The following is a 14,803-nucleotide window of genomic DNA, read 5'->3' on the forward strand; positions in this document are numbered from 1 at the left end:
AATGCCTGGGGGGGGGGAGGAATGACAGGTTCCCTTTAAATGTTTGGAGAGTCTCTGATTACTCCCCTGATGTTTTTAATTAGTGCAACTGTTTCTTGTATGTCCTTTTGTATTTAATGCTAGCAATGTCTGTCTTTATACCATGAATAAGACCTGAATGGTCGAAACACGTTGGTTTGGACCACCAGGGACCCCATTTTTCATGTTGCATATAATCTAATTTTGGTTTTAAATAGGTCTCCAATAAATTGATATTTTAATGAAGATCCACGCTGGAGAATCTTCTCTCTTTACTTTTGGCTTTGGACTACACCTCTGATCAGGGCGGCTCCGTGCGTGGACACATACTGGATTTTGTTTGAGACCGGTGAGCTGACTTAATTTTTTCCCCCTTTTCCCCATACCTCCGTTTACATAGCAAAACTAGGGGTTTCTTCACAGTTTTTCTATGCAAGCCTGCCAATGTTTTTTCTGCCATGAACTGGACAATTTCTCTCTGGACAGTGCACACCCTTTTTGCTTGGATTTTGCTGTCCATTTCTTTGACCTCTGCAAATAAGCAACAAAAAACAACCTGCTACCAAAGTGAGCTTTCACAAAGATCGCTTACCACAAAGCTGATAGTGATTGTACTGGTGTCGGAGGTGGAACTGGATCTGAATGGCTGTGCAGTGGCTTTGCTGGGTGGACCTTCTGACACGTCTGGAACTGTCAATACAAATCCCACTGCTACGTCAAAGTTGCTGCTGTTTTGGCTTTGAGTGCTGCTGCACCTGCTGCTTCAACTTTATGCCAGAACTGGGGAAGAGTGATGGAGTCCGGTAGTCTTAAGCGCACACAGCACCTTCTTCCGACCTTTCCTGGAAGTGCTTCAACACTTCTAGGTCAAATGTCATTGGCACACGCTAGTCATCATTGCACGGCCTGTGAAGATGCAGATCCTGGGACGACAAGGAGGCCGGCAGACAAGCAGAAATGCTGCCTCTACCCAAGTTCCAACCAAGCCCACATGGACCTGCTGCAGCACTCACAGGACCCGCACACTGGCTCAGCAGACCACACGCCCTCCTAGGTGACCGGGCAGACTTCTTTTCTTTGTTCTGACACCAGTCACTCACTAAAATAAGTTCTCTGCCCCTGGTCTTCTACTTCTACCAGTCTCTGTCTTTTTCTGGTCTCTGGTCGGTCTTCTGCAGGTTGTGACCTGCCGGACTGCTCCACTCTTTGCTGGGCTAAGCAGAGGTTACTTCTCAGTGTAAGTCTATGAGAGCAAGAACAAGATTCTCATAGACTTACATTGAGAGCTCGTGACTGTTACCTCTGACTCCCCATCAGTCAGAAGCGGTGGTCACAAGATGGCGGAATGGGATTGGAGTGGCGCCCGGAGGATCAGAAGATAGTGGCTGGTAAGTATATTACTAGGGGCAAGGAACATGGATTGGTGATATCACTGCAGCGGTAAAAATAGAAAAAAAAAATCCTGCTGCAGTGCTTTGGGGTACGGGTACATAACAGATGGCAGTGTCAATGCAATAAGCTGTCTGTGAGCAGCCATTTCAGGCTGTGTGTAAGAACATTAAGCATACAGTGGGGTGACGTTCTGAGTTTTCAATACAGTAAACGCTTTGCAGCAATTCATAATTCTGAAAAATGCACTGCACTAAAAGATATATAAATGCAGCCTTCCCGCACAAGCAATAAGTGGCACGTAATCAATGAACATAAGCAGAATTCCAGTTTATTAAAATGGTTCATTGCTTGCATAATATGGGCTGTTTGGTTTGAGTGACTGGCTTCTTCAGAATGACATTACAGAATCAGACATGCAGTTGTAGTAGGCAATAGGATTTCATACAATGGCGGATCACACAGCACAAACTTTCACAAGTATTCACACATTACCAGCCTTGCTTGCCACGTATTCTAGTATTACTAGGGAGCCGACCGGTGCCGTACCACAAGGTGCTTTACAACCTTCAGTGGCAGCTGCTGAACTAGTTTTGGCTCAATGCCACAAACATAGTGACAAAAAAAACAGCAAAACAAATAAATAAAAACCTGTGAAAAAATGGCTTTTAAATTATTACATTTGCCACCCAAAAAATATACAAACAAAATATGCCAACAATGAAAAAGAAAAAAAACAAACAAAACAATAGAAATTGTGCCATTTGTGCTTCTGTTTTAGTTGGTTAATGTGGATGGACATTGCAAATGGCCCCCCTCGGTGTTAGGGGTTTGCACACAGATAGGCGACTACTCATCTCAGTCAGTAGACTCGTTAATAAGAGCTAAAACATACTGTAGTTACAAAGGCGGAGTGCTTATACTAGTAAACATAGCAGATAAAGAAGTCTGCAGCATTTAGGCAAACATAAGGAATTACTTTACACCTGATTGGAATAGAGCCACAATTCAGCCATTCTTTGCTATACCCAGTAACAATGTATTTCCAGTAGGGCGTTACCTCATCAATGATGGTGGAGACATACAGCCAAGATAGACCATTAATGTCCGACATGGCCGTGGTCCAACCACTTGCAGATCAGCATTGAAAACTGGCCTATGACCCCATGCAGAACACATGGTTATACACAGTGAATGGCAAGGAAGACATTTATGAATTTTGCCAGCCATTATTTTTTACACTCAGAAGGATTAGATGGAATTGGATGGCTGTAAGAACATCTGAAATAACAATACAAAAAAACAACCTATTGATCAGATGAAAATAATGAGATTGGTCAGGTACTGTCTTCCTAATTTACTCAAAAAAAAATAAAGAGACAGGCCAAATCTGGTTAGAGACCACTACACGCCCTAGCACATGTACTGGCATCCTGGGAAGCAGTTTCCTCTGCTGACAATGTCCTCACCGACTTACTACAACTGCTTTAAATAGAAAACCATTCATTTACTTATTTGTGGCTTTACTTAGTGCATAACACAGGTTCTTGTCACAGACCTGCTCTCTTCATGACTGAATGTACTTTATAGTCTAAATAATAGTGTGAATAACATTAGCTACTCAATGTTTGGAGTAATAACTGAGACCATGTTCAGAGAATCCCCAAATTATTGTGTGGATGTTAAATGCCCAGTTTAAAGAGAACCTATCATCTTCTTATTTTGCATGTCACCCATTTACATAGCACAGCCTAGTAAAAGGAATTGAAGCTGTCTGGGTATGAATAGACAACTGGGCAGGGTTCTCTTGATGAAATCGGTATTCTCATGTTATTAAATTGCACTAAGGCTGGGTTCACATTACGTTAAAGCAGCCCGTTCAACACATGCGTTAAACGGACTGCGTTAACGCAAGTGCCGACATGCCATCGCGCTAGCGCAGATAGAGCTAGCAGATACTCTATCTGCGCTAGCGGTGACGGGCCCGGAAACACTGCAGCCCGCGCCCGAGGGTCCGTCACTCAATGACGACACACCGCTAGCGCACATCCATTTTGGCATGCGTTGGTGATGCGCCCGAAATAGGGCTTAATGGCAGCGTTAACGGACTGCTTAAACGTAATGTGAACCCAGCCTAAAGGTTAAACAGCATAAAAATAAGCCATGTTGCAATTTACTTGCTCTTTCTGTCAGCTGTCATTCTCCTGCAATGAGTGCTTTTATCTTTCATAGTGTGAAACTGGTTTCCATAGAGATCAGCCACTAGTACCTGCCCCGCCCCCAGGCAAGAGTGTGCAGCAGTTACATTCCAGAAGACGTTTAACTCATACCATTCCTGTCATCTCGCTCAAGTCCATTGATTACTAAGCAGTATTTAGCTGCTTATCCCCACCAGCTCCTGACATGGCTTTTATCAGTCCTGTAGAATCACAATCCCCCAGCACCATACTGGCACAGAGCACCACTAGTTTGCACAGCAGTTCTCATAATGATGGCTCTCACTTTCCTGAGCCGGGTGCTGGCTCAAAGTCACCGATAATGTAATTACAGTGATAACAATGTAGACAATCACTGACCAACCATAAATTGTATAGTAGTAGAATGACGCTGCTCACCAAAACTGTTACAAAATCAGGAGCCCCTGCACATTAAACTAGTAAGGAGACTTCAGGATCCCCCTTTAGGAAGTAGTACAAGGGCACATGTATTACTTGTGTAAGTAAGCATTATGTATCATCTCATGGCATACTACCTTATGCATGACTTCATGGCTGTTGTACATGTATATCAGTATTACACACTAACAGGCTGTGCTAAATTTAGCACCTCTATTGCAATATTTTTAGCAATACCTCGCTGCTGGTTTTTACTCAAAATGGTCATATACACCTTAGACAAAAAAAAGGCAGATGTGAAAAGTACCATGCTGCACTATTTTTTTTTTTTTTTAATATATATATTTTTTAATAAAGATAGGCATGCCTGTACTATACAACAGGCCTTTGTAAATCTATACAGGTTATCTAACTGGTTTGCGGTCATGTTGTGTCTTTTCCTCCATTTGTATACCGGTTGCCATGGACACAACTCCACGCCCAGGCATGTAACTGTTAATGTTATATGGGCTCACACAATGCACCATGCTATAGTAGTACACAGTTCTGAATTTAGCTTCTGTCACAAATGGAAGACAACAATGGAGCTTAAGATGGAATCTAACAGATTCCTTCCACCGGCAGCTTTATTGTAGCCGTGTACGTTTGACTCTGAGATGCTGCAGCGTACTAAGCAAGGTCGGCCAGGGACCGATGAGCATTCCAAGGCTGGTTCCTAAGGACTTCTCATCGCCCCACGCTCCTGATCTTACAGGTCTCTCCTCATACATGCACATAGTTATCTCCCTATCAGTCAAGGAAGAAGCCTCTGGGGAATGGCCTCTTAAAAACCCCAGAGACGCATAGTCCCCAGCCAAGCCTAAAGTCAGGTTCCTTTTATACATTTATGATGCTACTTGCCTGTTTTGTGCAAAATATTGCTATGAAATGGCTTTTTTCCCCATGATATTGGACATTCTACAGCTAGTTTTTGTGTGTGGACACCTTGTTTCGGGCCTTACTTCTATTGGAGCGGTTGCCCTAAGATGTCTATAGATTGCAGGCAGTAACCATGCATTTCAGTAGACTGCGATGCTTACTACAGATTCATGCACATAGGCATTTGGCAGAAGGAAAGTATTTCATGGCACAGTGTACTTACATAATGACACTAAAGCTACATGCAAAAGAATACAAACAATATATACTGACATTTTAAGACATTGTGTTATCTACTGGTTCGGTGCAAATAAAAATATGGCTAGATCAATATTATTACTAACAAACAGTAAAAATAAGCTCTTTGTATATACAACTTAGAATCGGTAGAAGATGTTAGAAAAAAATGTAGAAGATGGTGAATCCATAGCACCGAATTCATGCCACATTGCAGTAACTTATGAAACTATAGATTTGGCAATTCAGTCTCTGGTGATCAGGGCCAGCGTTTCCTTTTGGCATCATATCACACCGAAGACCATGTGAAGATACTGTTCATATGATACTTGTATCCAGCCATCTTGGTCTGTGTCTTGGCGTCGGAAAACATCAGTAAATTTCTGGAGAGAAAAAAAACATAATTCTAATCTAATTCTCAGTATTTTAATTTGTCGGCCATGTTTCTGCTCCATAGTGACAGACAACAGCAATATCCCAACCTTAGGCACATGTGAAGGACTAGCAATCACTACCAATTCTCCGTCAGTTACTTTATAAGGCTATGTGCACATGCTGTGGATTGGCCGCTGCGGATCCGCAGCAGTTTTCCATGCGTTGTACAGTACCATGTAAACCTATGGAAAACAAAATCCGCAGTGCACATGCTGCGGAAAATACCGCACGGAAACGTAGCGGTTTACATTACGCAGCATGTCAATTCTTTGTGCGGATTCCGCTGTGGTTTACACCTGCTCCATAATAGGAATCCGATTGTGTAAAACAGAAGGTGGAATCTGCACAAAAACCGCGGTAAATCCGTAGTGCGGATTTACCAAAATCAGTGCGGAAAAATCCACACACCTTTCCTCAGCGTGTGCACATAGACTAAATGTGTTATAGGGATAACACCTGAAGTGTCGTATGTAACAGCCATAAATGGGAGCTGCATGCAGCCGCTGTGGTTTCACCTGACAGACAAAGGTGTGCGCTTTTACAGATTAGTTATTTGCACCCACAGTACTGCACAAGTATTGCAAAAAAAAGCCACTACGCAGCCGCAATGTTTTGTGGGTGAAACAATATGCAAAATCATCTCCAGTTTATCAATCAAATAAAAAAAAAACACAGCCGCTGCATGAAGTAGTCAATGAGTACTGTATTTTTCAGACTATAAGACGCACCCAAATTTTCAGAAGGAAAAATGGGGGAAAAAAAATGAATGCGTCAAATGGGGGTCCGTCTTAGAGTCCTGAATTCAGCTTACCCTAGGGTGATCAGCAGCACTGGTGGAGTCACAGGGGGTGTTTGGTGGTCCGGCGATATGACCCAGACTGGTGCAGCAGGTTCGGTGGTGCAGGGGCTCCACCATCATTTTCGGGACGAGATCTCGTGGCAGAGATCTCAATCTGCGCATGCGCCACCTCCATCCCGCGGCCATTACATCGAGGCAATGGAAGTAGGGGGCTCCAGGCTTTCATAAAATGTCACTGGAGCCCCGGGCACCAGCGAGTACTGTTGAACCTTTTGAACCTGCCGCAGCGGGATGGAAGTGAGATCATCAACCTGCAGCGTCTGACCACCGGAAGAATCACCCAACTCCTGCTGCCACCTCGCTAATTGTAAGTATGGTACATTCCAACTATAAGATGCACTCCTGTTTTCCCCAAAAAAAATTTGGGAAAAAGTGCGTCTTATAGTCCGAAAAATACGGTAAGTAAAATAGACAGGAAGCAACAGAACAGAGAATGCAGCTCTGAGGAACAAGTCTGGATCAATTCACAGCAAGTAAAAAACACTGCTGAAGTAAGAAGACGGGAGTCACAATGGACATTATTCTATGGATCAGAAAGCTTTATCAGTGGCTTTACCGGCACCATAGTGGAATATAAAAGTGCCGAATGATACATGCATGGTTGGAAAAAAAAGTTGTGAGAAAAATCTGTGGAATTCCTTTTTCACCTATCCTTTTTTCCCCAAGCAACCCCTCTGCCACAGAAGTCACTCAAGATAAACATTAATAATGTAGAATAATGCAGTTTATGTAACTCACCTGCAAAATAATACAGCACTGAATAAAATCATCAAATGCAACTTGTCCTCTTCTCTGTCTGTCAAATTTTCTAATCAGGATATCATAAAACTGATCTGTCAAACGATAACCTTCAAATAAAATATTGGGAGGAGAAAAAATAAATTGATTACTAGATTTGAAAAAAAAAAAAAAAAACCCTAAACAACTGCAGTGTAAAGCACGGTGGAGGTCAGAAACATAACCTGAGCATTTTTTCAGACGGGTGTTGAATACAGAACTCTCAACAGTATGCAGTCAAGTTGTTGTGACAGTGAGAAAAACATTAAACAGCAGTAAGCAACATTGTGTTGTGCATTCTTTAAGGATATATTGCACCACATGAGGATTTAAGCTAAAAAACAAGATTTTAACATTACTTGCCCACCAATTTGTTAAAACTTCTCCCATTTACCACACTTTCAGTGAAGTACATTCAAGTAAGAATGCATTTAATCCCAGCCCTCCATTAACTCATATTTATGGGGTCCTAGAAGCAGAGATATCGGCTGCCATATGCAGTGTCCCTACACTGGAGGGCTGCTCCTAGAGGGGATGTTCATCCTTTACTGTCTGAAAGCATTTAATATTGTTTAATTGATGATAATGTGAGAGCTGCTGAATATGTTAGTGCTATATAAAAATAAAGATTATTATTAATTTTGTAGGCCTACATGTCTCCATGTTCACACACCATAAACCCACCCTGGGCATAGTCCTGCTCCGCAGGTGTGTTAGTGGAGTAATGTTCCAGAATTTCTTTGGATGGCGGTATGATGTCTAGCTTTTCAGGATATTTTCCTCTACCTCACTTTGTCAGGTAGGTCCTAGTTAAGTGATTTCTTGATGGAGAAAAGGTGTGGCAGTAATCAGGTCTCAGTGTGGCTAGGGAATGTGAACTCAGCTTCTCAAAGATGTGATAACCCACAGTTAATTTATGTTTTAAGGGGGTGGGGGGGCAATCAATTTTTCACACAGGGCACTGTAGGTTTGGATTTCTTTTTCCCTTAATAAAGAACTTCATGTAAAAACTGCATATTGTGTTTGCTTGTGTTATCTTTGTCTAATACTTAAATTTGTTTGGCGATCTGAGACATTTCAGTGTGACAAACATGCAAAATCTGTTAAAGATTTTTCTGTATTTTCATGACTATGAAAACTGTACATTCACACTGAAGGCATCAAAATTATGAATTAACACATGTGGAATTATATACTTAACAAAAAAAGTGTGGCATTCTCTTGATGAGCTTCAAGAGGTAGTCACCGGGAATGGTCTTCCAACAATCTTGAAGGAGTTCCCAGAGATGCTTAGCACTTGTTGGCTCTTTTGCATTCACTCTACGGTCCAGCTCACCCCAAACCATCTCGATTGGGTTCAGGTCTGGTGACTGTGGAGGCCAGGTCATCTGGCGTAGCACCCCATCACTCTCCTTCTTGGTCAAATAACCCTTACACAGCCTGGAGGTGCGTTTGGGGTTATTGTCCTGTTGAAAAATAAATGATGGTCCAACTAAACGCAAACCGGTTGGAATAGCATGCCGCTGCAAGATGCTGTGGTAGCCATGCTGGTTCAGTATGCCTTCCAATTTGAAAAAATACCCATCAGTGTCACCAGCAAAGCACCCCCACACCTCCTCCTCCATGCTTCACGGTGGGAACCTGGCATGTAGAGTCCATCCGTTCACCTTTTCTGTGTCGCACAAAGACACGGTGGTTGGAACCAAAGATCTCGAATTTGGAGTCATCAGACCAAAGCACAGATTTTAAACTGCTCTAATGTCCATTGTGTTCTTTAGCCCAAACAAGTCTCTTCTGCTTGTTGCCTGTCCTTAGCAGTGGTTTCCTAGCAGCTATTTTACCATGAAGGCCTGTTGCACAAAGTCTCCTCTTAACAGTTGTTGTAGAGATGTGTCTGCTGATAGAACTCTGTGTGGATGAGGTTATCCTCAGAAGCAGAGGTGACTCTTGGTCTTCGTTTCCTGGATCAATCCTCATGTGAGCCAGTTTCTTTGTAGCGCTTGATGGTTTTTGCCACTGCACTTGGGGACACTTTCCAAGTTTTCCCAATTTTTCGGACTGACTGATGTTCATTTCTTAAACTAATGATGGCCACTCGTTTTTCTTTACTTAGAATTTGTTTTATGGCAAGAAAAAAGAAGCTAACAGTCTATTCAATAGGACTATCAGCTGTATATCCACCAGACTTCTGCTCAACATAACTGATCGTCCCCAACACCATTTAGGGCTTGTTCACACCATCCTTTTTTTGCTGTGGATTTTTCAGGTCCTGATTTTGCAAAACCGCAGTGCAAAACCTGCGGTGGTTTTCTCTGCGGTTTTCTATCCTTTTTCTACTGCGGATTCCACTGCGGGTTTCCAGCTGCATTTTCCTATTGGTGCAGGTGGAAACCCGCTGCGGAATCCGCAGAAAGAATTGACATGGTACTTCTTTTTTTCCGCAGAAAATCAGCGCGGATTTTCCAGCGGAAAAAAGGAACGTGGGAACAGTGGTTTTTTTCCATAGGGTAACATTGTACTGTACCCTGCATGGAAAAAGGATGCGGATCCGCAGCTGCAAATCCGCTGCGGATCCGCAGCAAAAACCGCATCGTGTGAACATAGCCTTATAAGGCAAGAAATCCCACTTATTAAACCTGACAGGGTACACCTGTGAAGTGAAAACCATTCCCTGTGACTACCTTTTGAAGCTCATCAAGAGAATGCCAGGAGTGTGCAAAGCAATCAAAGCAAAAGATGGCTACTTTGAAGAACCTAGAATATAAGACATAATTTCAGTTGTTTCACACTTTTTCTTGTTAAGTATATAATTCCACAGGTGTTAATTCATAGTTTTGATGCCTTCAGTGTGACTGTACAATTTTCTTAGTCATGAAAATACAGAAAAATCTTTAAATGAGGTGTGTCCAAACTTTTGGTCTGTACTGTATGTATGAAATATACCTTAATTAACACTTACCAAAACCTGATAAGGCTTGCTTTAATTCATTCTTATCAATCAGCCCAGAATTATCTCTGTCGTAGGTCCGAAATATATTCTGCCAATCAGTGATATACTTCCAGACTCCAGTAAACTCAGCGAAGTTCACACCACCTTTGTAATCTCGGTCAAACATGGCTGGAACATAAATTGAAGGGACATTAACACACTGTGCACACAACATCACACTTGGCAAATGCCGAAGAGCCATCATTCATTAAGCCTACAAGTTGGAGGAATATATGCAGTGAACATTTATCCATATCCACAGCAAGGAGGACACCATGTCGTCTAGTCCACACAACCTCTGACTAAATACACCCGCACCATGAATCGTGCTTCCTCCATGAGTTTGTCCTTATATCAGCAGAAGTAAAATGGAAAAACCTGGAATTCAGGCCCCCAGCAAAGTCTCATAACTTGGGACTAGGCCTGTAAGGGTTTACAGAAAGTTCATGTCTCCTAATGTCATATGGTTAATGGGGAATTGTCCCACCTCAGCAACTTCATCTTTACTAAATGAGGATCTTCACCAAGTCCTGCACACACCAGTCCCCATTGCTGGACATGAGAAAGGATAACTAGCCCTGCGCTGGTCCAGACGAATCAAGTCTAGAACATACTATTATCCCATACTAGGATATTTAGCAGGTACGGCATTTTGTATCGTTTCCTCTGTGCCGACATTCATTTAAATAGGGTGTTTTAGATGTCAGAGGCACACAGAAACTGGGCTTAAAGTTACTCATCATGCATGCCGGCTTGTTGTCAATCTGATAGAAGTAGCTGCTGCAGGAGTTGTGGAACAGCAGCCAGAAAATGAGGTTTGTGGCCTCTGTGGAGAGCAGATGTCTGGGAAACGGTCCGGACTGCAATCAGCTGCAGAATTATTAGGTAGCTCGTTTTCCTCAGGCAGAATGGGCCAAAAAAAAAAAGATTTAACAGACTTGGAAAATTCAAAAAGTGTTAAAAGTCATACAGAGGGATGCAGCACTTCTGAAATTGCTAAAATAATGGGGCGTGAGCACAGAACAATCAGAAGTTTTGTTACAATCGTCAACAGGGACACAAAAAATGTCTTGAAGAAAAAAAAAAAAAAAAAAAACATAAAAAAATACTAACTGCCAAATATTTAAGAATCTAACATGAAGCGACCAGGAACCCATTATCTCCCAGTGCTGTCATATTCCAGGGCTGGAGCCTCCCTGTAGGGTCCAGAAGTACAAGGTGTTCAGTGCTCAGAGACATGGCCGAGGTAAGGGAGGATGAAACCAACAACCACTGAACAAGACACAGAAATAGGCCAAGACTGCTTATAAACCGGAGAGAATTCCCTGCGATGTGACCGGTATATGCAGGGCATGGCACAACGGTCATACAGCAGATTATGCCGCAATCCAAACTCTTCCTTGAGTTGGTTTCCCCTGTAAATACCGGTGTCACTGTGGGCACACCTGTTCACCTCTCAGATTAGAGCTCTGTATGCATCTACTATATAATTGTCTTAAGGGTCAGTTCCGTCTGTCTGTCTGTCACGGAAATCCCGTGTCGCTGATTGGTCGCGGCCTGAGGCTTCGACCAATCAGCGACGGGCACAGTCCGGCCGCAAATTGGCCCCTCCCTCCTCCCCTGCAGTCAGTGCCCCCTCCCCCGTCAGCCCCCACTTAGCGTTAACCGGACAGCCTTACACCAGGGCATAACACGGTGTAGCAGTCTGTTAACGCTGCCATTAACCCTCTGTGTGACCAACTTTTTACTATTGATGCTGCCTATGCAGCATCAATAGTAAAAACATATAATGTTAAAAATAATTAAAAAAAAATTAAAAAATCATTATATACTCACCCTCCGACGGCCCCTGGATCCAGCCCAGGCCTTTCCCGCTCGTGTGCCGCTCCGGTCCTCAGAATGCATTGCGGCAATGAACGGAGATGACGTAGCGGTCTTGCAAGACCACTACATCATCACGTGTTATTGCCGCTTGGGACAGGAGCGGCGCGCGAGGAGCGGGAAAGGCCTGGGCTGGATCCGGGGGCCGTCGGAGGGTGAGTATATAACTACTAGATTGTGGCCCGATTCTAACGCATCGGGTATTCTAGAATATGCATGTCCCCGTAGTATATGGACAATGATGATTCCAGAATTCGCGGCAGACTGTGCCCGTCGCTGATTGGTCGAGGCAACCTTTATGACATCATCGTCGCCATGGCAACCATTATGACATCTACGTTGATACTGTGCCCGTCGCTGATTGGTCGAGGCGAATTCGCGGCAGACTGCCCGTCGCTGATTGGTCGAGGCAACCTTTATGACATCATCGTCGCCATGCTGTGCCTGTCGCTGATTGGTCAAGGCCTGGCGGCCTCGACCAATCAGAGATGCGGGATTTCCAGGACAGACAGACAGACAGAAAAACCCTTAGACAATTATATATATAGATTTGTTATTGTAATTCTTTTTTTTTTTTCTACAGGGATATTGTGCCCACATTGCTACTGTATATACTACGTGGGCAGTGTTATATACTACATCGGCTGTGCAATACAATACGTGGCTGTACTATATGCTGCGTGGGCTGTGCTATATGCTGCGTGGGCTGTGCTATATACTACGTTGCTGTGCTATATACTACGTGGGACTACGTGGGCTGTGTTATATACTGCATGGGCTGTGCTATATACTACGTCGGCTGTGCAATATACTACATGGGCTGTGTAATATATTACATGGCTGTATTATACTGCGTGGGCTATGCAATATACTACAGTAAATGGGCTGTGCCATATACTAGGTGGGCTATGCCATATACTACGCGGCTGTGCTATATACTACGTGGCTGTGCTATATACTACGTGGGACTACGTGGGCTGTGTTATATACTGCATGGGCTGTGCTATACACTACGTCGGCTGTGCAATATACTACATGGGCTGTGTAATATATTACGTGGCTGTATTATACTGTGTGGGCTGTGCAATATACTACAGTACATGGGCTGTGCAATATACTACGTGGGCTATGCCATATGCTACGTGGCTGTGCTATATGCTACGTGGCTGTGCTATATACTACGTGGGACTACGTGGGCTGTGTTATATACTGCATGGGCTGTGTTATATACTACGTCGGCTGTGCAATATACGTGGGCTGTGTAATATATTACGTGGCTGTATTATGCTGAGTGGGCTGTGCAATATACTACTGTACATGGGCTGTGCAATATACTACGTGGGCTGTGCTATATACTACGTCGGCTGTGCAATATATTACGTGGCTGTATTATACTGCGTGGGCTGTGCAATATACTACAGTACATGGGCTGTGCAATATACTACGTGGGCTATGCTATATACTACGTGGCTGTGCTATATACTACGTGGCTGTTATATTCTACGTGGGCTGTGCTATATACTACGTGGGCTGTGCTATATACTACGTGGGCTGTGCTATATACTACGTGGGCTGTGCTATATACTACGTGGGCTGTGCTATATACTACGTGGGCTGTGCTATATACTATGTGGGCTGTGCTATATACTATGTGGGCTGTGCTATATACTACGTGGCTGTGCTATATACTACGTGGCTGTGCTATATACTACGTGGCTGTGCTATATACTACGTGGCTGTGCTATATACTACGTGGCCGGCAACGAACAATCAGCAACAAGCGCACTCTGGCCGCGAATTGGCACGGGATTTGAACCACGCTTTGCTAATTTGTCGCCAGCTGAATTCTGTGTATTCATTGCATTATTCTAAAATCTTCATAAATAAACTACATATATATTCTAGGATACCCAATGCTTTAGAATCAGGCTACCATCTATTATGGTTATAATAGGGCTTTTACTTCACACCCTAATCATCATTGACAGAGGGCGAGCTCCATTGGGACGTCGTCCTTGCGATCCAGCCTCCAATCTGTATAACGGAGCCATGAGTGGTGGGCCACAGCAATGCCCATACAATCCCTACCTCTCCATCCCTTGCACTGTTGGGCCAGGATGGTGGGGAAGGAGACAATAGGTTGAGGGTTGCAGGAGCTCCGGTGTTGGTGAGGTGGTAGCTCCTGTTGTGGTGAGGAGGCAGCAGGGTCAGTGCAGGCTGTAGGCTTTCCTGAAGAGATGGGTTTTCAGGTTCCGTCTGAAGGATCCGAATGTGGTTGATAGTCGGACGTGTTGGGGCAGAGAATTTCAGAGGATGGGGGATATTCGGATGAAGTCTTGGAGGCGATTGGATGAGTAGCGAATAAGTGTAGAGGAGAGAAGGAGGTTTTGGGAGGACCGGAGATTACGTGAGGGAAGATATCGGGAGATTAGTTCAGAGATATATGGAGGGGACAGGTTATGGATGGCTTTGTAGGTCAGTATTAGTAATTTGAACTGGATATACTGAGGGAATGGGAGCCAGTGAAGAGATTTGCAGAGGGGGGGGAAGCGAAGCAGTAGCGAGGAGAGAGATGAATTAGCCGGGCAGCAGAGTTAAGGATGGACTGGAGAGGTGCAAGGGTGTTAGCAGGGAGGCCACAGAAAAGGATGTTGCAGAAGTCCAGGCGAGAGATGAGGGCATGCA

General features: G+C 43.7%; 1 protein-coding gene across 1 annotated transcript in view; it reads right to left on the reverse strand.

Annotated features, from left to right (window-relative positions):
• Positions 1-1,722: 1,722 nt before the first annotated feature.
• Positions 1,723-14,803, reverse strand: part of PDCD6 (programmed cell death 6) — a 35,636-nt gene continuing 22,555 nt past the window's right edge. The window contains exons 4-6 of the mRNA XM_077269615.1: positions 10,208-10,366; positions 7,210-7,319; positions 1,723-5,560 (exon numbers count right to left, since the gene is read on the reverse strand). Of these exons, the coding sequence (XP_077125730.1) occupies positions 5,462-5,560; positions 7,210-7,319; positions 10,208-10,366 (368 nt within the window). The 3' untranslated portion in view covers positions 1,723-5,461. The remainder of the gene's footprint in view (positions 5,561-7,209; positions 7,320-10,207; positions 10,367-14,803) is intronic.

This window comes from Ranitomeya variabilis, chromosome 6, assembly GCF_051348905.1.
Source record: "Ranitomeya variabilis isolate aRanVar5 chromosome 6, aRanVar5.hap1, whole genome shotgun sequence".
Lineage (NCBI taxonomy): Eukaryota > Metazoa > Chordata > Amphibia > Anura > Dendrobatidae > Ranitomeya > Ranitomeya variabilis.